Source organism: Gambusia affinis, linkage group LG24 (assembly GCF_019740435.1).
Source record: "Gambusia affinis linkage group LG24, SWU_Gaff_1.0, whole genome shotgun sequence".
Classification (NCBI taxonomy): Eukaryota; Metazoa; Chordata; class Actinopteri; order Cyprinodontiformes; family Poeciliidae; genus Gambusia; species Gambusia affinis.
The window spans coordinates 13,228,178-13,252,562 of record NC_057891.1 but is presented as its reverse complement, the minus strand read 5'-3'; the positions used below and the strand labels follow the sequence as shown (position 1 = coordinate 13,252,562).

The window sequence follows — 24,385 nt, the reverse complement described above, 5'->3', positions numbered from 1 at the left end:
CTAGCGACGACTCCGCTGGCCTCCCCCTGGCAGGCTGACTGAAAACGTCGGAACCAAAATCAGATTGCAAACCGGAGCTGCCGCCGGCGCTCAGGCCTGCGAAAATATCCTCCAGGAAGCTTGATGTGCCAATCTTTTGCTCCGCGGCTGGGTGTTTGAAAGCGAGCTCGCCCTCGGCTGCCTCGGTGAGGAAAAGCGCGTCTGAATCGCAGTTTGTGGCTTCGGAACGTTTGGCATCTGCTGGCACAAAAGCGTCATCCCTCTGTGCCAAAAGTAGCAGTTCACTTGGCATCCAGTCCTGGTCAGTTTGAACAGAACCTGTCGTGTCTTTCTCAAAAGGAGACAGCTCTTCCTCGTTAAGGCGGTGACCCAGGGTTTCCAGGTCATGGAAGGTCTGACTATTATTAGTATTATTGTTATTATTGGAATTTCCATTTAGCTCCTGTGCTACTGCTGTCTTGTCATCTATTAGCGTGACCATTACTGCCTCCCCGTTGTTCAAGTTGTCATTATTTCCCTTATCCGCCTCCTCTCTGTCCTCCTTTTTAAAAGCCATGTCTTCCACCTGCCCGTCATGACCATTCACTCTCACTTCCTCTATCTTCTCTGCACTTTTCTCTTCGTTTGCCTCCAGCACCTCTACGCCGCCCCCACCTTCGCTGACATTCTCTTTGTTTTCTTCTTTCTTCTCCGCACCAACAGGCACTTCAGAGTCCATTTCTGAGCCCACTTGAGCCACAGCATCCGAGACGCCGTTTGATTCCTCACTCTCTGGAGTGTGAGCATTAGGCACTGGTTCCACGGGGGAGCCGACGGTAGAGCTCGGAACGTCTAAAACTGGAGGAGACTCTACTTTTGCACTGTCACCTTTGGCTTCCTGACATCCATTTTGTTCTTGAACAGCAGTCGTGTTTAATGAAGGCTTTGTAGGTTGATTTGAGAGGGAGTTTTCTTGGTGTGACGCGTCGGGAGGGGGCCATGACGGCTTAACTAACTTCAGCTCCTCCTCGACAGCGAAGGATTTCTTTGGCGAGTCCACCTGTGGAGGCCAAACCACAGAAATTTTGCTGGTGGGCCTTTTGTTTTCTTCCTCTAATTTGTTGATGGAGGGATTCGTGGAGTCTATGACTTTCTTCTCAGGTGTTGGTGATTTAATGGGTGAATTCTTCTGGTTCTTATTATTCCAAAGTTCTCTGTGTGGCTTTTGTCCAAATCCTTCGTCATAATTTCCTTTGGACTTGAACAGTTGCTTGTAGTGTGGCTTGCAGTACATTCGTCCATGGAGAGAGGCGTAGTTGCCGAGGCTATCAGAAAGAAAGAATTAGAAAAAATTAGAAACATAAAAGTATGGTAAAAACTTTTGCAATGCGAGTGTATTCTACCTTAGTTTGCCTTTGCAGTGTTCACAGCAAAAACAGTTTTTATGGAAGTTTTGTTTGTCTGCGATCAGAGACTCCATGGGGTACACTCTCTTCCGACACACCTTGCAGAGTTCGGACTCTGGAACTCGAATTTTCTGCGAAGAAAAGCGTAACATTTCTTATCCAGGCATGGAAATTTCTTACAAAATCATGGGTAATATTCTGGGTAGAATTTTGTAAACTTGAACCGCAAAATAAAAAAAATAAAAAAAACATTTTTCCGAACTGAAAATGATTTTCCAAATTAAAAAAGTGGCCTTGATTACAAACCCAGCTCACCTCTGAGTTTGTAATTAGAGGTGAACAATTCGCAGAGTTCAGATTCGTCAGGAGGTGGTAAGTTAATTTTGTCATGATGTCACATTCTCTTCTTTTCCTTCAAAACCTGACAAAGCTCTGATCGTGAGTGCCCCCCAGTGGTCAACTAATTCATCAGCAGAGACAGATAAAAGCTGTTGAGCATAAATAACCTTTGCAATTGTGCATATTCATGTGAATTCTCACTTCAATTAAATTTCTTTTGAGAATTCAAAATTCCACTGATAAGGCAAAAAAAACCAATTTAATGTTGCCCAGAATATTTCCCATTTTGGTTTTAGATTAGTTTAAATTAAAATGGAAAAAAACCCACATTTTGTCAAAGCAAAGCAATTTGATTAACTAGTTGTAATTATTTTAGTTTAAGTCCCGCCTGGAGCCACACAAATATATTAGTATCTGAGTTGCAAAACATTTTATCCGGTTTCTTTCATTTCCTGAAAATTTCCAGAAGTGCTATTACTCAATTCTGAATAAAGCTAAACAAAAAATGTTTTCATCATGCAGTTTTCTCTTTCTCTCAGAGAAATCAGCTTTGCACACTCAGGAAAGAAAAATATTAGCTGGATATGTCGGCTTCGTTGCCAGCTTCACACTTCGGAGGCATGAATAAACAGACAGAAGTGCAAACGGCGAATAAAAAAAGCTGTGAAACTGCCAGTTGCCAAACCGTGAGCTACTCCAAAAAAAAAAAAAGAATAAGAAAAACAGGTGGCACAAGCAACAATTATTTCAAACCAATGTAACACATCCAGTTCTTTCACACAGTGTAAGTAATGTCTCACAGGAAGTTAAACACACCAGGCCTTTTTAGTATCCTCATGCTACACAGTTAAGATTACCCGCCACAAAGGTCTCCTGCTGGTGTGTTATAGTTTGGGAAGTCCTCTGCTCAGTGACGCTGAAGCCCAGGTTCTGGAAAACTCCTTGGCTCTCGGCCCATGATTGCTGGAAGTTTTTCAGCATTTCCTCCGTGGAGGCTTCGGGCGGTACAGAGACAGTTGGAACATTACCCCTCACTACATCAGCATAGGATGGAGGGTTACCGCGAGTCAGCAGGCTCCCAGAATGCGTCTCACTCCTCGTCTCCCTTGACACGTTACCGAAGTCGTCAACACTGCAGAACTGCTCAGAGACTGAAGTTGTTTCGGTGTGACCGACTGGCTCATGTTCCCGCCGTTCTATTTGTTCTCTAAGCTCTCGGGCTGCTTGAGAACTGTGCTCTCCGGTCTCAAAGACGTCCTTTATTGCTTTGACATTGAAAGTAGGGATTTCTTCAGATTTTGGAGTGTGCGCATCAGGGTCTGTATCTTCAGTATCACTCCCCAGTCTCTCTGATATTACAATAGGATCTTTTCTTGCATAGATTTTTGGTTTGGGAGACTCAAATCGGTTCACTAGTCTTGATAAATCAACCCTTGGGAGATCTTCTTTCATAAGGTCTATAGTCACGGGGTCCGTGGTTTCCTCAGTATCCGGTCCCAAACGTTCAGGAATGTCAATGGGATCCTTCCTGGTATACATTTTGTGCACTTCAGCCTTCTGCGCCTCCTCAAAGAAATACTTTTTGTCCTTCACTGTCATCATGGAATCCACCATCTCCGTAACATCCACCACTCCACGCTCGCTTCCGTCAACATCGGTCGCCGTGCCACTGAAGGAGGATGTGCGCTCTCTTTCAGAGACAAAGTACTCTGGTACTGGCATGGGAGGGGGTGGAGTCATCCCACGTGAAAGTTTTGAGGTAGTATCCCTCAGCTTCATGAGGTTTTCAGAGCGGCTGAGAGTGGGAGATGGCGTGGCTCTGCTGAAAGTAGATGTAGGGGTGTAAGTTCTGCGAGGAGGGGGTGGTGGTGTCCCAACTGACTTGTACAGGGGAGGTGAAGGGGTTACTCTGAGTGGGGAGTCTACTCTCCTTGATTCAATTGTAATAAAAGTAGGTGATGGTGTTCGAATGCTTGCTAAGGGGGAAGAAATTCTCTGATCAGTCACTTCCTGATGGACTTTGCTCTCCTGAACAGAACTTTTCTGTTTCACCACCCTTTCTATTTTGAAGGAGCTGCCGATAGGCCTCGCATTTTTCTCAGCTGTCCCACAAATGATGTTCCTGTCTGGTTCAGGTGGAGATGAGGAGACTGGCGGAAGCATGGGGGACTCTTTTTCTTCTTTAACTTCCTTTTCCACTGTTGTCAGGTTTTTCTCCAAAACTGTGAGTTTTGTCTGAATAATGTGCTTCACGTAAACTATCATCTCTTTCAGCTTTTTCTTGGTCTGCTGTTTAGCAAGTTCACAGAAGTTCTTTTTCTCGACTGAGCCCATTACCCATTCAGGGACTTCATCTATAAGTATCCCGATAGAGTTGGAATCTACTTTGCTTGGTGCATCCTCAAGTTCTTTTATTCTGGCAACCAGCTTCTGGATCACAATACATTTCTCTGAATCTGTAATGTCTTCAGTGTGCGCTTCATCTTTACAAGATAATTTACTTATATTTTTCACCAACACTTCTTTTGACGCATCTTTTGACTTCCCTGCCTTTACCTGCTTTTTAGTTGTTTGTGTTGCTTGTAGCTTAGCTTGTAGCTTAGCTACCTCTTGCTTCTGAAGGTCCTGCTGTACCACTCTCTCAGTCACGACAACCTCCTTGTGTGTCTGAATGTGCTCTGTCTTCATGCTCTGCTGACTATGGGAGACAGACACAAGGTTTTGTCCTTGATGGGTTGGCACAGATGTTACCATAGCCACCACATTTGATGGAACAGTAACCGATGGAGACGACTTCACTTCGGTTTCACTTTTTGCCAGCTGCTTTCCCTTCTTTGTGTGAGCCTTCACTTCAACCTTCACGGGTGGCGGCACTTGATTTTTATTCTCTTTAACTTCTGTTTTCATCTCAGTTCTTGCTGAGGTAAGCTGGTTGCTTTCTAGATGCACTTTTGATTCAACTCTTTCTGACACCTGACATTTCTCTCTTTGTGAATGAGTTTCACTTTTCATTATTTCATTTTGCCCCATACTATCAGACTTCTCATCTGTCTTCTCTGTTGGCATTTTAAATGTTTTTACTTTGAAACTTGGAGTTACCTTTGGAATTTTAGTTGGGAGAGAAGGACTCATTTTTCCCTCCAGTGTCAGAGCCACATTAGTATTCTTTACATCCTCTGTTTTCAATGTGACCGCAGCCCGGTTGTGAAGATTTACATTATCCTGGACAGTGTTCTGTGAGGCAGTGATAGACTTGGTGCTGGATTTCTTAATAAACTGCTGCTGCTCTGTGACTGAGACAGCGACCACGTTCGAGCGGCACTGGATTTCTTTTTCTGAGGCCTCGTGATGAGACTGAGACACATCAGATGAGGTGAGGGCTTTTTCAGAGACTTCAGTGCTGGATACTTGCTTTTTATCTAAGGACACATTTGAAGATCCAAGGGTTGACTTTTTATTTATTACTGAGACTGACGCTTTGCTCAAAGGGATTTGGGAAGGTGTTTTCTTGACAGGTGAATCTTGTGCCTTTATTTCCTCCTCATTCTGAGCTTTTGTTATATCCAAAGCCGCTTCTCTTTTACTGCTCTCTGCTGCAGAGAGTTCTGCACTGGTTGCTGAGGATTGTATATTCATTTGTGGTGAAGTTGGAGTCAAGAGTTTAATCTTTTCTTCTTCCTCTTTCTCTTTTTGCAGGCGGTATCTTTCCTCTGCAAGCATGAGAGGGGTTTTAAATTTTCGAGCACATGGTCGGCCCTTTGGGGCTGGAGCAGGGTCTGGAGGTGGAGGAAGCTTGAGGGGAGGGACAAACACTTTTTTGCGTGGTTGTGGACTTTGCTTTTGATCTGGTTTTACAACTGGAATGTTTGAAATTCTTGTCGATGACACCTCAGCTATTTTAGACTTATTCCATGCCTCAGTCTGTTGGATTGCTTCCTGATTCACTTGTTGAGCTTTAACCTCCTCTTTATGAACAGTCGACATTGCTGTTTCTTGACCAGGAGGAAGCTGGGGGGAAGGTGGAGGAGGCATTGGCTGTTGTTTCTGCCACTTGGGTTTGAGCTGTGTGGGCTGCTTTGGTGGTTCTGGCTGCTTGGGCATTTTAAATAAAGGCCTTCCAATTGGCTTCCCTTGTTTTCCGGGAGGAAGTTGAGGCATTGCATTAAGCTCTTTCTGTGATGGAGGAGGAGGAAGAAAATCTTGGCCTCCTACAGAGGATGGTGCTGGTGGAGGGGGAGGTGGTGGGAAAAATTCAGGCTCAGACTTCATGCATTCCACAGGAGGTGGAGGCGGTGGGGGCGGAGGTGGCAGGTCACTGTCTTGCCTCATGATATGAGGCCTAGAACTGGACAATGTTGGGCTCTCCATCACTGGTGATGGTGGTGGAGGGAGGGAAAGCTCAGACTCTGATGGTGGTGGTGGAGATGTGGGAGGTGGGGGGAAGTGAATCTCTGGTTTTGACTTTTTAATGACACCCTTCCCTTTCATGTCCAGGTTTCGGTGATCACTCTTCAGATTTCTGATATTCTGCTTTTGTCCTAGAGCCTTGTTCTCCATTTGCCTTTGTGATGTTTGCTCTGACACCGTTATGTCTTGTTTATGTACGACAGTCTTCTCAGACACCGTAGTCTGCACCTGTTTGATTGTTTTTGTCTCACACATTTGTTTGTTTGAAATATTCATCTGTGTTGTGTTTTGCACCTCTTTCATCACAGTCACATCCACAGCTTTATCCTCTGTTTGATCATTAATAGTCTTCTGCGTATTCTTTATCATAATAGGCTTAGGAGCTTGTATTTTGTGTGGGGGCAGCACTTTGTCTTTCTGTTCTTTTGTGCTCTTCTGATGAGAGGCCCCAGCAGGATTGTCTGTTTTGACTACAGCAACAGAGTGGTCCTCTTGGGTTATTACCTGCGTTTTCAGCGATTTGCTTTCATGGTGCCTCTGTGACTCACTGCACTGAGAGAGGTTTTTCACAGTGGGGGTTGGAGTGAGAGCTACATTCTCACTCATGGCTTCATGTGAGCTTTCATGCTCCACTTGCTTTACACTTGATAGATTTTTCACGGGCCCTTTCACTTTCTTGGCAGGATGCATACGCTTCTTGTTTGAATACTGTTTCCTCTGCATCAGGGACTTTATTGCCCCTTGAACATCACCTTTAACCACTTCTTCTTTTTCCATATGTGTCGCCTCCTGGCCTTCATAAAGAGATTTTATGGATGTTTTTACGTCTCCTTCAATGCTTCCTCTACGTTGCATTTTTGGAGAGGTGGTTGGCTCAAGCAGAAGCTGAATGGTGGCTTTGATGTCTCCTTGTTCGCTCACTTGATGCTGGTAGGTCTTTTTTTCACTTGATGCCCCATGCAAATTTTGCATAGCGGTAAAAATGTCTCCTTTAACTATCTCCTCTTTCTCCACCTCTTTAACAGTTTGCTTAGCCTCCTCTAAGGACTTGAGGGTTCCTTTGATGTTGCCAGGAACTAAATCATCAACTGTTGCTTCTGTTTTTGAGGTTGCAGATTTCTCCAGTGATTCAAGAGCACCTCTTATGTCACCTTTGATGATTTCAGGCTTTTCCAGTTCTTTGGCTTGACTCTTGGCCTCCTCAAGAGATTTCAAAGTGTTGGGAATATCTCCCTTAACCACCTCCTCTTTCTCTACAACTACTTTCTGATTGATGGCTTGGGTCAATAAATCGAGGGTTGCAGTAAGATCACCTTTAACAATGTCCTTACTCTCTAGGTTTTTGTAGGCAACAGTGGGCTCTGTCATGAATACCTTAACAATGCTATGAACGTCACCTGGCACTATGTCATCTTCTGCCACAGTGCGGCCAATCTGCTGCTGATTCTTCCGCAACAAGAGTTTGGTCTCTTCGATATCGCCACCAATGATACTCTCCTTCTGCACCTCTTCGCGAATCTCATCAGACTCAGATTTAAGCTGCTTGAGGTAGTCCAAGGCTCCAGACTCAATGCATGTTGTGTAAAAGCTAACATTACCCCTTTCAGTGTCCCCAATCCTTATCCTTTTAGAATCCTCTTCTCCTGAGTTGGACAGAAGACGCTGAAGGGCTCTGCTGACATTACCTTGAATTATATCCTCTTTCTCCATACTAGATTCCTCCACTTTATTTAGTAGAGAATAAATTGTCATCTTAACATCTCCTTTTTCATCTTCTTGAATCAGAATTCCATGCTTAGAGGAGCCTTCATTCTTCAGTAGGTTGCTTATCGCCTCTTGGATGTCACCTCGAATAACTGCCTCTTTCTGAACACTCGTTCCCCTCTCTTGGTTGAACAGCTGTTTCACTGTGGTGTTGATGTCTCCTCGCTCCTCTTTATCAATAGTTATGACCCTTTCAGTCGTGTCTGTGCGATTCAGTAGGTTCATCATTATATTGCTTAGATCTCCTTTAATGATCTCCTCCTTTTGGATTTGAGGAACCTCCTGGTTCATGAGTTTATACTTGGCCATACGGACATCTCCGATTTCATCTGCCTCAATGAGGATCCCCTGGGAGTTCACCATTTTCTGACAGTAAAGTTCTTCAAGTGTCTCCTTTATGCTCTTACCAATTATTTCTGTCTTTTCCATGCTACTTTCGTTGAATTCATGAAATGGAGTCGTTTCGAACAGCCATGTAGTCGTCTTCACATCTGCCTGTGGAATTTCCTCCTTTATCACAGCAGCCTCTGTGCCATCAGTTTCTTTGATTCTGTCTAGGGGTTGCCTCTCAAAGAGCCAAACAGACTGTTTAACATCCCCTTTCATCACTTCCTCTTTTGTCACCCTCTCCATTGCATCGTACTCTTCACTATCACCACGGATCTCGTCGATTGTGCGGGTTTCAAACATCCATGTTGCAGATCTGACATCGCCTTTCTGAATTTCACTCACACTAACAGTTCTAATGTACTTTTGAGACATCTCATCGGTCTCAAATCGCTGCTTGTTTGTCTTAACATCACCCCCTTGGATATCTGCCACTGTTTTTGATCTTACTTTTATCTCCTCAGTAATTTCATCCAGGGGTTGTGTTTCAAATTTCCACCTAGCAGAGCTAACATCTCCCTTATTAATGCCTTCCTCAGTCACTGCTTTAATAACATATACCTCCTCCGAATCTCTAATTGAATCCAAGGGTTTCGTCTCAAACAGCCATCGAGCCCCCACCACATCTCCTCTTATGATTTCCTCTTTAGTTACAGTCGTCACCTCGTGATAATGGCCCTCCTTGTCACGAATGGCATACAGCGGCTGGCTTTCAAACATCATAGTGTAATTTTTCACGTCTCCTTTTTTAATTTCATCTCCAAAGATACTAGTGAGTTTTGAAATATTTGTCTCTGCAGACTCATCTTTGATTTGATCCAGAGAGTACGTCTCAAAAATGAAGCGGCCCTTGTCGACATCACCTCCCTGAACATCAGTTACGGTGCGGATCTCCCTCGCCTTTGTGCTGTCGTCACATAGAGCATCCATTGGCTGGTTCTCAAACTTCCAGGTGCAGTTGACCACGTTTCCTCTTTGGATGTCCTCAGCCTGCTGCTTCTTCAGCTTCAGCATCATTTCCTCTGACGTAGAGCTCATAATGTCAGAGGAACGATTCTCAAAGATGTATTTCATTCTGGAGACATCACCAGACTGGATGTTGATTTCTGTGACCCTCCTGAAAGAACTGCTGTCCTCACCCGTGATGTTTTTCAGGTTCTCGGTTTCAAAGAGGAAGCGAGCCATTTGGACATCTTTACCTTGAATGTCCTCCTGCTTTACAGTGCAGGTTTTCAGAATCGTCTCGGTTTCTGATTCTGAGTGATCACGAATGTTGTCAAGCGTCTGGGTCTCAAAGAGCCATGTGCATGTTTTCACATCTCCTTTTTGCACTTCCTCCACTCCTGCCTCACTTTTTTCCACCTTTTCATACAGAACATCCATCGGCTGGGTCTCAAAGAGCCACCTGCACGTTTTTACATCCCCTTTCTCAATTTTAATATCTTCCTTAGTCTTATGTTCTTGGTCCTCAAAATTACTAAAAAATTTTATAGCATCGAGTGGCTGAGTTTCAAACAACCATTTGGCTGTTTTGACATCCCCAGATTCAATCTCCTGCTTAGAAATCCCTTTTATTATCTGGAACTTATTGATACTTTCATCAAATTCATCAATTGGACGTGTTTCAAACATCCACCTGCAGCTGCGCACATCTCCTTTCACAATTTCCTCGCGCCTTATGGTCCTCACCTCATGGTAATGACCCGAACTGTCCTGCATTGCATACATTGGAGTGGATTCAAACAGCACTCTGTTGGACTTAACTGACCCACTTGGAACACCTTCTACCTGGATTTTCTGTGCCCCTTCACATTTACTTAAATCTAAGGTTTCAAATCTCTCTTTGTAGTTTGTTACATCTCCTTTGTCAAGGGCTTCAATGTTCACAGTTTTTGTAATCTCTTTCTTTTCCTCCCGTATGCTCTCCAGTGGCTGGCTTTCAAAGACCCACTTCTGATGTCTCACATCACCCTTCTCCTCCTCGGAGGCAGTCACCTTATTAAGTTTTCCGACTTCAGGTAGTTCTTTCAGGTTTTCCATGGGTACTGTTTCAAATCGATGTTTGGTTGATTGAACATCTCCTCCTACAATCTCCTCTGGGGTCAAAGGTCGAGCGTTGGCATTATCTTTCAGTGTATCCATAGGCTGAGTCTCAAAAACAAGACAGTGTCTCTTAACATCCGCTCCAATTATTTCTTCCTTCTGAGTTCTTGAAGTTTCCCATTCCTCATCCTTAATAGTGTCAAGAGTCTTTGTCTCAAAAAGCCACCTGCCTTTGTTCACGCCACCTTGCGTATTTTCCTCCATGGAAATACCACATATCAGTTTAACTTTTGCAGGATCTTTGTTGATCATATCCAGAGGCTGGGTTTCAAACATCCACCGCGACGTCGTAACATCTCCTTTTTCAGTCTCCTCCCGCCGGATGGTAGTAATTTCCAACATTTCACCAGAATCCCCCCTGATGACGCACATGGGGTGCGTCTCAAACATACGAGTGGTTGTCTTCACGTCCCCCTTTACCTCTTCCAGCTCAGACTTCAGGTTCAAAAAGTGACTCTCCTCAATTGTTTCTGTTTTACCCAGAGAATCCAGATGCTGAGTCTCAAAGAGGTATCTGGCAGTTTTCACATCTCCGCCAGTGATGTCTTTGGTGACCACACACTCGTTCTCCTGCTCTTCCTGGTAGATCCTATTCAGGCAGTCCAGGGGCTGAGTTTCGAAAAGCCAGGTTGCAGTACGGACGTCTCCTCGTGCGAGTTCTGCCTGCTTCTGCGACTCTTGGGTTGCATCTGCAGTCTCTGCCCCTAGAGCATCCATGGGTTGAGTCTCAAACATCCAAGCTGTGTATCTGACATCTTTGCCTGCAATAATTTCCTGCTGGGCAATATTTCTTCCCTCACTTTCATCTGGGGAGTCATCTTTGATCGTATCAAGAGGCTTGTTTTCGAACATCCACCGCATTGATTGCACTTCCCCTTTGAGGATTTCTTCCCACTCCAGGTATTCTCTATCGGGGCTTGAGCATTCACTGGAGTTGCTGCCATCATTTTCAAACATATAGCACGTCTGCTGAACATCACCTACTGTTTCCTTGCTTTCCAAAGCTGCCTTTTCTGCCTCCGTAAGCTGACTCATGAAGTCTTCCTCAAGGTTCTTACGTACTTCTGGATGTATGTGCTTGTAGAGGCGTTTCAGCTCAGCCATGCTTTTGTGTTTGAAGTACTGCTTCTTGTCAAGGGTAAACTTTTGTTGGGATCCTTTTTCCTGGAACTGAGAGGAGATGCTATGTTCTTGTGCTACCTGCATTAAGTTTGCAGGCGGGGGAGGAAATTGTTCTGTTGCCTCATATGTCACCGATGAGGTCGATGCAACCGCAGAAGCAGTTTTTGCAGTAGAAGTTGAGTCATAAGTAGTTACAGTTGACATTTTGGATGACTGGTGTACTGGTTCCCACAGAAACTGGTTGAAATCAACATCAACCTGTGGTTCATAAGTCATTTTATTTATAGGGAGAGGGACAGTAGAAAGATAAGAAAGTGGTTAGGGAAGACTTCTTTTGTCTTTAAGTGATATAAAACACAGAAAAAAATGACAAACGATTAAAAACTATTTGATACAACTATCAAATAAGCAAGCAGACATCAAATGATATATTTGATTTAAGTATGAATAAATACAGTACTCACTTAACTTTTAATTTTACACAATTTGTCATGTTAAAGCCTAAAATTTCAATGTATTTTACTGGGGGTTTATGTGATACACTACAATAAAGTAGAGGATAACTGCAAGGAAAATGATAAATTGTTCTTAAAACTGTTCACAAATTAAAACCTGAAAAGTGGTTTCACTTCCAGCAGGAGAATACAACCAGAGAGAACTACAGTGGTCGGTTCAAAATGAAAAAAAATGAAACTTTGCAATTTTTTTATTAAAATCTTTTTGAATATATTAATATTATTAACATTATTAGTAGTAATATTTCAATATTAAAAATAATATACACCTATATTCATAGCAATATACTGCATGTGTAATGTTGCTATTACATCTGTAGAATTTAAGAAATGTTAAATACGCATAGCGTAAACTGTATTATAATGAATTTTTTAAAATTAAAATCTCGTAATCCCTCATATTTACTCTTCACAATGAGAGCAAGAGGCCGATACGTTGTGATTAAACTGGAGAGAAAAGTTATATGTGAGAACATAATCTCTGCATGTTTGAAACATAGTTTGAACACGATTTAGCTGAAGTTAAGTCTGGAATTGCTGAGTTTACACAGCATTTGCTTCTGAAGGAACTGTGGTGCTAAAACAATAAGTCGCCCCATGCGATCAACTCGGAAATGTTCGGGCTTGTTTAGAGAGGGGAAATCATTTCCAGAGAGGCCTCAACGGAACGAGGCGCTGTGAGGATCATTGTGACAATAACAGTAAATCTATGCAAGCTGTTCAATTCTGAAATCTGAACCCTGCCCAGACGTATGAAAGAACGAGGCAGAAGTTAGTTCAATTACTGTTTAACAAATGACTACGCAACGTTTTTGCTTTGGGGCACAGCATTCTGATTGGGGCAAAAATATGTTGGAAATCAGTGGTCTAGATCAATACATAGTCGTGTTAGAATGAATACAGTGAGGTATAGATGTGAAATTAAGTGGAAATCTGTTGTGAGAATTAATATTCATACTTCCTTCGCCTCACAGTTATGCCCTTTTTTATGTTGATCATATAAAATCCCAATAAAATACACTGACATTAAAAAGTGTAAACATCCAAGAGGTGTGACTATGTTTGCTAAACACTTTAAATTCACCTACTTTCAATCTGTCATGTTTAGTGATACTAAAATAATTACCAAACTGAAAACCTTAACAAAAATGACTGTTTTAACAGGGGAAGAAAATGTTCAGAGTTTCCACCAGAAATCATTCATTCACTCTAATTATTTTCCCCGGTATGTACAATTTCCATTTGGATGATTTAGTAATGCCACTTCATCTTCACGTGGATTCTCCATTAAAACAAGAAACTATCATCGGTTTAAATAAACAGACAGGATCATTACCTTAATTTCCTTCGCTGGTGCCGCTTCCTCAATCGTTTTTTCGTACTGTTGCTTCAAAGCCTGGGTGGAAACCTTTGGTAGGTCCTCTCCGCCGACAAGCATAACTGAATTAGACATAAGAAGAAGGCTGCCTCATTAAGTCATTCCAAGTGAGGAGGCTCAGGGGAGCGGGAAAGAGAAATAAATCATTTCATTAAAAACCTGAGTAGTTTTCATTTTCTGAAACCATGCGGCAGTGATTGCCCAATTTCCACTTTCCAATATTTTACCTTCCCGACTTTGCCCTGATTAGATTTGCCGCCATGCGCTGAATGCAGAATCATCTGCTTTGAGAGCTCATCCCTTATTCAGCCTGGAGTGCCGAACAATCATTAACATACAGGACCATATGCAGCGCTGTGATATTGATATATATATATATATAAAATATTAATAAAAATGGCCCAAATTACAATACAAAAGGCATGAGCAGAATAACCTGTTTCATCATAATGGTTCCCATAACCCGCGGCCACGTTGTTATGGTGGACTCCTTGATCGCGGATCACCTGGGAAGGAGCGACATCAAACTATTAGCGCTCCGACGTATTTGACTAGAGATGACATTCATGTCATAATACACTATTAAGGACTGCAGGTTTTAGTGATCTTGTAACAAATACCTCTTGTCGCGAAATGCTTGTTGCTGGAATCGTCTCTCTGGCGCTGCTTTTCACCGTCACCTCGGAGGAACTTGACACTTCCTGTCAAATGTAGAACAATGGTGTCATTGACATGGAACCACTGGCACAAGAAAGAAAGTAAATAACATTTAGCTGTGCAGCGCTTTTCACGGATAAAATCCCAAAGCGCTTCACGGTCTAAACATTTTCACAATAATTTAACTGAAAACACCTCACAAAGCTCTTAAAAAGTTTTTTTTTTGTTGTTTTTTAAGAAAAGTTCAACACTCAAAATGTTTTTTTTTTGTGGCTAAAGGATTTTTGAGAACTTCGAGACAAATTTAAGAAGAGAATTTACTCTTTCATTTAGGGCCAAATTAACTCAGATAGTTTCTCCTCCAGAAAATAAGTCCTCTTTGAAAAATGTGTTTTTAACGTTTCAAGTATGTATAATGACTAAAAGAGAAAAATGAAATACAATAAAATACAAGAAGCATTTAAGTTTTGCATCTAACTTGAGTTCTTTTGTAATATTAATGAGAAATTGCATTTTAATTGGTTGGTACCACTGATTTGAGAAATTGTAACCACAGTTTGAATGATTAAGACCATTAGCAACCCCTGGACTGAAGAGTAACAGGAAGAAAATTTAAGTTCGCCACACATATTTTGGGGTACATGTATATTTTCTGATGCCCTTAAGTTACAATTTAAGTTTTAAAAGGAATTTTTACATTTAAAAATAATAGGATTGAAGTTGGCTCATTAATTTGTTCAACTATAACCCATTTTGGATCACCTTAACTCTACTGAATTTCATGGTAGTCACCTTCAGTTCAGGTTTTGATACCAGCAGAAGTTACACATATTCCATGAAGGGATGAAAACAATTTCAAATTAGCTGTTTAGAGTTATGCTCAAGTGATTAGTGAAACAAATCCTTAGCTGGATTGTAACAGTCCTTAACATAATGCCATATATTCTGTAAAAGTTTCAATATGAAAAATGAACAGGGCTGACTGGACAGCCTTGAGGAACCCCACGAGACAGAAATGCTCTTTATTTTCTGATGCGACCTGATTTAGACGATGAAAACAGACAAGACAGGTTTCATTTGACCAATCAGCAGAAATAACTTCCTTTAAAGTAGCAGGAGCAAAAAAACCCCACATAAATAAATAAAGCAAAAGCGGTGAGAATGAACACAAAGCTGCACACACAGAAGCGCCCAACACTACTTTATCACCTCCTGACTGCGAGCTGTAAGAAACAGTGGGCGGGTAAGTAATATTGTGGAGAAGCTTAATAAAATCCCCTTCTGCGGCTGGTAACAAATGTTTTTCCATTACCACGCTGCTTCCAAAGGGAGCTGCTAAGTTTGAATTCTGCCTAAGGAGGATTGCAGCGATGGGGAGAAACGGCAGTGGGTTACGAAAAAACAGCACAGAACCGAATCAGGCGTTTGCTCCTTTGAGAGTCATGCAATTTGAAGGAGATGGAAGAGAAATGTATTTCCCCTTTCATGATCGCTGTTAACATGAAAGATACATGGAGGGTGTGTCTTGTTCTCCTCAAACCACTGGCACCGCATTTCGCTTCCGTCCTGCTGTAAAACAGAGGCTGGATGTCACACCTGTGGAAAGGCGCTTCCAGTTGCTGCGAAAGGAGCAGCGAGTTGATCAAACGAGTTCTGACGGTTCACCTCGTGGACCCTGATGTAAAATTCACGATTCAGCGAAGGTTCTTTTGCCCTCGACGAATCAGGTCTGCCTCTTCGCTTGAATAAGCAAATGGGGGGAACTGGCCTTACTTCACTAAAAAAATAAAATAAAATTATCTGGCTGCAGCCCAGCGCTGCTGCTAACGCGTTCTGGCATGTTCCTCACGCACAGGATGACAGATGAGCTATGATCAAGGTGCCCTCTTTGAGTTGATTCTCTGGAAAGGCCTTCACCACACCAGCCAAGGTTTGTTAATAAAGAGCTGAATGTATATCATTCATATCACTCATTTTTAAACAGAAAAAGGACAGCAGTAATCTGTCTTTCTTGTTTTCTTCACGGGAGAAAAAATGCCCCACTTTCGCCTGCAATCATCAAAACACAATTTGCTGTTTATGGAAATGCTGGAGGCTCTGCATCATGTAATAAAATCACATATTCAGGATCTCAAAGTCAATCCGTCACTGTTAGAATGTCAGGTTCTCATAAAATATGAGGCCAACTTTGATGTGATCAGATTTTTGCGCATGAGAAAATCTGACCAGTTCTCACGCGCAAAACTTCTCGTGTTCCCTGAAACTTCTTTGTGTTACATTTTGATTTCAATTTCGCATGCAGTCCTTTTGTGTGTTTACACTTGCCTTCACTTATAGAAAATCTGAAATAAAATTGCTGCCCTCAATGAGGCCTTTGGAAATTTTTCTATGTGCATTCAAAAGTATCAGTCAGGATCAGTCACAAGGCACTTCCTATCTGTACTTCCATTGACAACTTAATAGAATAACTTGACATCGGCCTGATGAAACTAAACAAAAATTTCGGGACAAAATTCCAGAAGGTAGATTTGTAAAAGTGGCAATTTCATACAAAGTGGTTATATTTCTATTGATGACTTTCTGAACATTTGTAAATATCAAATGTCTACTAGAAAGCTGAATGTGGAGATGAATTTTATATCCGATCGTCTTAGTTCGTCCAAGTAAACACACTAAGTGTAAGTGTTTACCATTTTGGTAAAATGTTACATAAAGACGACTGCAGACGACAGATATCTTTTTAAATTTTAAGATTTCATAAAACGCAAACTGTTTTTAAGGGGTAATAAAACTCAGAAAGGTCTGAAGCAGATGTCTGCTGTAGGTTGGCTAGTCATGGGAATCACACAATGCTTACAAATCACTTCCATCCTGCCTGTCACTTTGTCATCTTGTCTTCTTTATTCCCCACAGTGTAACCAAAATGTTGCCTCAAATGTTTTCAAAGTGGTGGAGCCTCCTTTAATCTATATGTAAAGTTTCACTCACTCTGTTTCCTGCTGTGGAATGTACGGTAACGTATCTAGAAACACATTTTACAAGGGTCTAAACATGAACAAATGAACCACATTTTATTCATAGTGTGACGTAAAGGAGGAATAATAACTGTTTTGTATAGTAATGCATGCATTTTGGGATGAGGGGTTCACCAGCGTGAACTCTGTGCAATGTTTAGTGTCGAAGTTGTGAGTGGCAGTAATTTCTGATCAATGGAACGAGAAGACCTCGTCGAAACAAAGCCGTTCTAGGATTACGAAACACAAACACAGAGACGGAAGATGGTTCGAATCTCACCTGGACCGTTCTCTTCTGAACATGGTGCTGGGTGACGGTGGACTGGGAGGACGAAGAGCTGAACTCATGGCTCTCAAACTGCCTCTTCACAGTGGCCAGACCACCGGGCAGTGAGCAGGCCTCGGACTCGTCCATCGCCTATCAGCAGACACACAAAAACAGAGTCACAACCAACAGTCCAAGATACCTTCAGGTGTTTTCTTGTTTTCCATTTCTCGTCCCACTTTAATGTTTCAGATCAGAGCTAAATGAGAACGTAGATTTTATTTAGTGGAAGTAAAAAGCTATCCTAACAAACCTGGCTTCATGTGAAAAAGTAACTCCCCTCAAAACACAGTAGCTGGTTGAGTCACTTCTCGGTGAAAACAGCTGCAATGAAGCGTTGCAACAACTGATAAAGTGGATTTCATGTTGCTGTGGAAGAATTCTGACCCACTTCTCGATGCAGAATTGTTTCTCCAGCCACACTGGACGATTGTCAAAGTGTCTCAATGGGGTTTCAGTCTGAACTTTAACACTTTCATTTGTGGCCAGTGAGATATTAGAGTTCTTTGGATCATTGTCCAGCTGCATAACCCAAATATTTTTAAGCCTAAGCTCACAACTGCTTAACAAGTGTTACTCACAAGAGAGTTTATAGCTTGTGCGCACAGGGACAGGTTGATTTGGATAGCTTTTCCCCCTTGACAAATTGTTAAAGTGTTTTGTAGTTACATTGGTAACGACAATGCAAAGTTGTGAGGAGGTAAACACGTTCTGTTGATTAGATGATATAAAACATTTACCTTATTTCATCACCGCCTGGAATGCATATTATCATAGTGCAAAGTCTTCATCTAACAAACTGCGGGCTTTCATTTTTAATAGATTTACTTTATCGGCATTATTTCCGAACCAGAGGAACACAGGGGAATCACCTTTGCTAAATTATTCATTTTACAGCACTAAGATTCTTTCAAACGCCTCCTTTTAGTTTATTATAACATATCATATGCAGAATAAAGCCAGGAAATGTGAAAACTTTGTAAGGACAGCATTAGAGGCAAAGAGCAGAAGACGACTTTGGTATGGAAGGAATCCTTTCCCCGTGTGACTTGGGCAATAATGCACTCTATTTGATACAATAATCTCCTTTTGGTATAGTCAATTAGAGCCCTAATAAAAGATTTATGTGCAAGCTTCTGCATATGGCTTCAAGGAAAGTGCAATATACATGAGACTTTCTATGAAACTTCTCACCTCTTTATGAATATATCTGTGAATTAATTCACTGTTTATATGTTGTTGTTTTTTTACGTCTTTCGTGTCGTTTTTTTTTATACCAAGAAACAAAAGCAACTTCTTTATTTGCAGCAGAGTAGAGGTGTTACAAAGCAGGGTGTCCGTGTTATTAATGGGGGATGCTTCAGAGGAGATTACTGTCGTGTACGTAAAAGTAGACAACCACTAAAAGAAAACTTGAAGTGAGTCCCAGTGGAAACCTGACCCAGTTCCAGCCGTTTTGTCAAGAGGAATGGGCCAAAAATTCCAGCAAACTAACCTGAGAGACAAAATGTTTGGCCCAAATTGTACAAGGTAATTTTAGAAAACTTGCTAAGGAAATTCTCTCAATTCTTACTGTGGTGTTTAGCAAAGTAAATAATTATTTTGCTAGTCCTGACTGACCTAAATCAGGGAACGTTTAGTCCAACTTAATGTCACCTTGTGACAAAAGAATTAAAAGTTTATTTTAACACAGATGCTGAAGTAAAGAATAAAAGCCCTAAATATGGTAGAACTTTTTGTGCAGAATGTTGTATATATTTCTGCCAGCTGACTGGATAATAAATAACAGTAATAAATATTGACATATTTGACCTTTTAAAAGTTCATTGTCGTTTCACGGAACCCCACTTTAAAAATCTTGAACTACTCCTTTAATGGGAAATTCATAAATGTGTTTAATAACCCAACTTTTTTTTCCCCCTTACTCATTCAATTAACAGAAACATTAGATTAGTATTAGTATGATCATGTCACCTCCTGCACGTTAATATAAACATGTTAATCAACAGCGCTGCCTTATTTAGAGGCTGAATATTAAACTCAGATGTACAGACAGCAGCTGTTTTCGGTAGAAAGCATAAACCCAAAGACATTCTACTTTCCCCACTAGTATTCACATGTACCCCCCACCTGCACTCAGACTCATATAGATTACCAACATCAACACTCAGCTGTCTGTAGGCACCACATGCTTTAAAGTGAGGCTCAGCTGAGGCTGTGGAGGTAGCAGCGCCGCCACGCTAACTTCACCTACCAGCAATTCAGAGAGCATTTATCAACGAGTCCTTCCCGAAGATGCTTTCCCAGAAGGGCAGAGCTCATCTGCTCAGTTTAAATTTACAAGTGCATTGGATTTCTGGCTGTTATTTAAAATAACCCGTTTGCGCAACAGGCGTTTTAAAAACAGCAACAAGTCACTCGAGGAGGAAGTTTTAGATGATACTTGGTGTGCCGTGGCTGGAGTTGCTTTTTAAACCGTGTCTTCTATTTGCAGTCCTAGCATTAGCAGAAATAGCTCTCACAAGACACCTGCGCATCACTGAGGAGGAGTTTTCAGCCTAGCAGCGGTGCTAACTAAAATGTTAGCTGTGCTAGCCCTAAAGCCGTAAACATTAGCACACTACATTAGCACGATATTTAGCAGAAGTTAATACTTAAGTTCAAATTATATGTGCTCTTGAAAGACTGCTGTCCTCACTCATCAATTTAATGTTAACATTATCATTTACATGTTCTATAATGCCCTTAAATATTATATATCTATTTTGTACTCTAGTGTCCATGTTTTGTTGTGTTCTGGTATGTTTCATGTTCGAAATAAAGCTAAAAAGAAATTCAGAGCGAGAGAACATGGGGACAGGAAATAGAACCCACTTCAAAATAAAAGCATGAATATAAACATCAAACTTATTGAAGAATTGTAGGCAGTCCATCACCAAAACTTCAACACAGATGTCAAACTCAAAGTTTACAACCCAAAAAGATTTATTTAGGTACGTATACAAAGAGTTTTCAAAGTTAGCAAATGCGCTAAAGAGCTAAATGAAAAACTAGCTCTGATATTGGCACATTAGCAGATTAGCAGCAACCCACTTTTCTTTACAATGTCTAAGTTCATTTTGAATATTCAGAACATGTTTTATTTTGAAAGTTCCGAAAATTCAAATTTATTTACATCTCTACATTTTAAAATCCTAATCAACAAGTAAAATACTTTAGAGGTATTTTATAGTTCACAAGTCCAGGAAACATGGCAGCTGCCTCCAAAAAGGTGGAAGGTCGACATCTATAAACACACCTGTGAGGTCAGATGACACTTTATGATCATCAGCTCAACAGACGCAGGAAGTATTGATGGGGAACTAGATGCTTCCTTTTACATGTTGCTGAAGCTAATGCAACGGCAAGGCAAAAACATTTAAATTGGGTTATAAAACCAAAAGCAGAAGTTTTCTTCAAAGTAAAACTCAAATTCAGAAAAGTGCGGCCTTATTTGGCCTGACCTTGACGGCTCATGCTGTTGAATTATTACGGGTTTAGAGCATGGAATTATTTTCTCATCCTTGACGCTAAATAATGACTTCGGTAGTCAGAATTTTATTTTCCACTCTTAGTGCGCTCAGATGGAGGGGAAATAAAGTGTGAAGTTCTGCTTTTATTGAAAAGGGGGGGAAGAGTGTCTTTCAAAATTCCTCAGAAATAAGAGACAGAATAAAGTGGTTTGACAGCATGGACTGCCAATTTACAGTTCAGATGTGCGTTTATCCACTTTCTCCTTAAAATACTGGACATCTGGTCCCTTACAGGCTGTTATCTTGCTAAGAGTGGACTCCATGTTTCCAACTAAAACCATGTACTTGAAACTTCTACCCTCGCCCATCGGGGGGTTTAAAATGAACCGGTGAGGGGAGCTGGGAAGGCAAAAACATACATAAAATCCCTGCTCTGTTGAGAAATATGCATTTTACTCCAAGTAATTTGTTTGTAGTGAGCACCAATTAAATTCCCTGCAACAAGTTGTGTTTTGAAAATGCTTCATTATGCTTTGGCGCCACTGGATCAATATTCATTGTGTGAGTCTGTGCATTTTCCTTCGTGGAGATGAAATGCAGCGAGGCAGCGTTTCTCTAAATTCCCTCACGTCGTTAAGGGTTCAGATTTTTAAAAGCCGCTCCGAGTGTTTGTGAGCAGCCAGCAGCGCATGGAGAGGAGACGGCAGTCGACGTTATCCTGGTTTAGAAAATCGGGGCAGCAAAGTCTCACGAGGGAGTGAAGCTGAGAGCCACTCACAAGACGCCATCTTTAAACACCCCAAGCCTCAAACCTTCAACTCACTCCTCTAGAAATACTCAATATTGTAAATTTATAACCACAAATTTCACCAGATTTTCATGGGATTTTATTGGATAAACAGACACCAATGATACCCCATAATAAAAATTTGTCACATGATTCCTTCCAGCATTGCCTTGAAACTGGAAGTTGGTGATATGGACTCAGTTTTATAAGGATATTTTGTGGTATTATTATGAGAAGAACTATTTATTGCTTCTTTCTGAGGTAATAACTGAATGGCTGTGACTGCATGACATCACTTCTAGCTCCACAAACACAAACATGTGTTCTTGGAAAATATTCCCATTATATGCATCTTTATGACACCAGTCACAATTTGTTTCCTTAAAATGAACACTGTAGCTGCATTTAACCATATTTTCTTTTCGTTTTTGTTAACAAACAGTGGAGAAAACAGTAAAAATATTTTCTACAATACAGGTAGCTATATGATAAATCAAAATATGGTAAGAAATGTATCACGATAAAGGCCAACCCTGACCTAAAAGCCATACAACAATTAAATATGGGGCCCGTATGGGGAGGAAATGGTGCCGAAAAACTGGATTTATAAAGGACAACTCTTGGCAGAAAAATTTTACTTTTGTGTCCGACGTGTGTTGACCAGCTTGAACTGATTTTCTTTGATCCCATTTCAGACAAAGTTGGGTGTCCAACTTGTTTTATTTGGGTAAAACCATAAAAGAAGGCCAGGTGAGTGAAGCCGCGTACACAAGTTGACTTGGATTTATCTCCCTTCATTTCTATAATTTTATCTAACAAACACTCCCATTAGGATGAGACACTGAGCCGGTGTGCCGCTGGCCCGGCGGCTCTCTCCATCCACACCTCCATCTCCAGTTACATACAAGAGGAAGTTCTCGTCTTACCGCCGCAGAGGAAGCGCCGCCGCTCTCCTTGCTGGACACGGCCGCCTGATACATCGCCAGCCGCTCTTTCACCGACACCGGCTCGGCCTCCTGGTTCTCGGCCCTCTCCCCTGAAGACCCGGCTCTACCTGCGGCTACACAAACATGCAAAACATTTTTTTTAAATACCTCTAGACTAATATATGTCCTTCATAGGGCAATCAAAGGGAAGTTAGACTGCTGGATACCTCTCCTCAAAGGGTTTGCTGATATTTGCTACCTACTCTTTACTCTTTTGGCACATCAGGGAAAGCTGTGGAGGAGCTTGCCATTTAGTAATCTGGTCTTCGGGGACAATTTTGTGCAAAAAGGCCTTTTTTATAATAAACTACGACAAGCTGAATCGATGGAATAGATTTTTTTTTTTTTTTTACTTAAAAAAAGAGCAGCGTCCTTACAAAATCATCAAGATTTCTAAAACTCCATGTGAAGGGAAGAAAAGAAAAAAAAAGTATTTGCCTTTTGTTTGAAACCTGAATTCGATGAAGACGTCCTCTAACTTTCAATGCTGCACATTCAACAAACAGAGCAAGAGACATGGAGAGGAAAGCGGAGAAAAAAAACAACAGTCCGCGTTTCTTTTTGCGGTTCCGAACATCCCCGCGGACAGCCAATTAGACAAAAGTGTTGATTCTACATTTGACTTTTTGAGCTACAAAGCATCATTAGGCGCCGGAGAAGCCTCTGTTAAGGCTCAGCCTCCACCCACACCCAACCTTTTAGCTCCTGGCATGTTATCTCGCTCTGAGCAGCAGCTTCCCCGGGATGAAGGACGACCCTAAATAGAAACGATTCGTCTTCTCCCGTAACCTTTTGACTCGCTGAAATCCTCCTCCTCGTTTTCTTTTGAGGTTTTACATGTTGTCTTTTTCCACACGCATGTATGTTTTCTGGTTGAAGAAAAATAGAAAGGAAAAAGGAAGGAGTTTTACGTCTTGCGGAAGCAGGAACATCCCCAAAGACGGGAAGATCTCGAAGAGCAAGCAGAATCCTTCTTCGCTTTTTCAGTAATAGATAGAGGAGGAAAAATATCAAAACAATGAAGAAGAGGTCGCCCTGTTCAGATTTAATGAAACTTTTTGATCTACGCTGAATTGATTGATGTACAGTGTCTGACCATTACAGTGATGCTGCTTGTTAGATGTATGCAGACGACCCATGCATATTTCAATGGAAAAACCAGCAAATACACACAAAACACAATAATAAGTTTCATATAGACCTCACCCTGTGTCCAAGTTTATATTTTACTAATAAGTTTTTTCGAGTAAAAATCTTAAACTGTGTGGGTTTTATACATAGTTATCTTCTTGGGCCAAAACTTTTTAAATAACCACATTGCGATGCAATCATAGGTCCAAATCCATCAGCTTTGCACATCAGGAGACTAAAATGTAAATCCTCTCTTCTTTAGGCGAAAACATTACTTGTGAATTTTCCTCAGCAGCATTCTTTCATCTTTACAGATATTCTCCAACAAACGTCAGAGGCCAGCTGGTCACACCGAGATTAAATTACAAGAATAAAGTTTCCTTGTTTTGCTAAAATTGCAGTCTGTTGGCAAAATGTAGAGGTACGAAAATCTCTGCAAGGAGAGACATTAGAAGACTTCAAGGTGCCTCGCGGTTTCCCCGATTAAAAAACATCCCATCACACCACTTATAGCTTTTTTGATACTGTTGGCAAAGTAGTTGAGGGAAACAGGGGTCAAACAGACTGTTGAAG

At 41.4% G+C, this 24,385-nt stretch overlaps 1 protein-coding gene across 2 annotated transcripts in view; it reads right to left on the bottom strand.

Moving 5' to 3' along the window:
- Positions 1–1,207: 1,207 nt before the first annotated feature.
- xirp2a (xin actin binding repeat containing 2a) overlaps positions 1,208–24,385 on the bottom strand; it is a 57,331-nt gene continuing 34,153 nt past the window's right edge. For both annotated transcript variants that reach the window (XM_044110332.1, XM_044110333.1), the window contains 8 exons: positions 22,622–22,755; positions 17,352–17,489; positions 14,021–14,101; positions 13,837–13,906; positions 13,359–13,462; positions 2,582–11,765; positions 1,383–1,516; positions 1,208–1,304 (listed from right to left, as the gene is read on the bottom strand). In XM_044110332.1, coding sequence (XP_043966267.1) covers positions 1,422–1,516; positions 2,582–11,765; positions 13,359–13,462; positions 13,837–13,906; positions 14,021–14,101; positions 17,352–17,489; positions 22,622–22,755 — 9,806 coding nt within the window. In that variant the 3' untranslated portion in view covers positions 1,208–1,304; positions 1,383–1,421. The remainder of the gene's footprint in view (positions 1,305–1,382; positions 1,517–2,581; positions 11,766–13,358; positions 13,463–13,836; positions 13,907–14,020; positions 14,102–17,351; positions 17,490–22,621; positions 22,756–24,385) is intronic.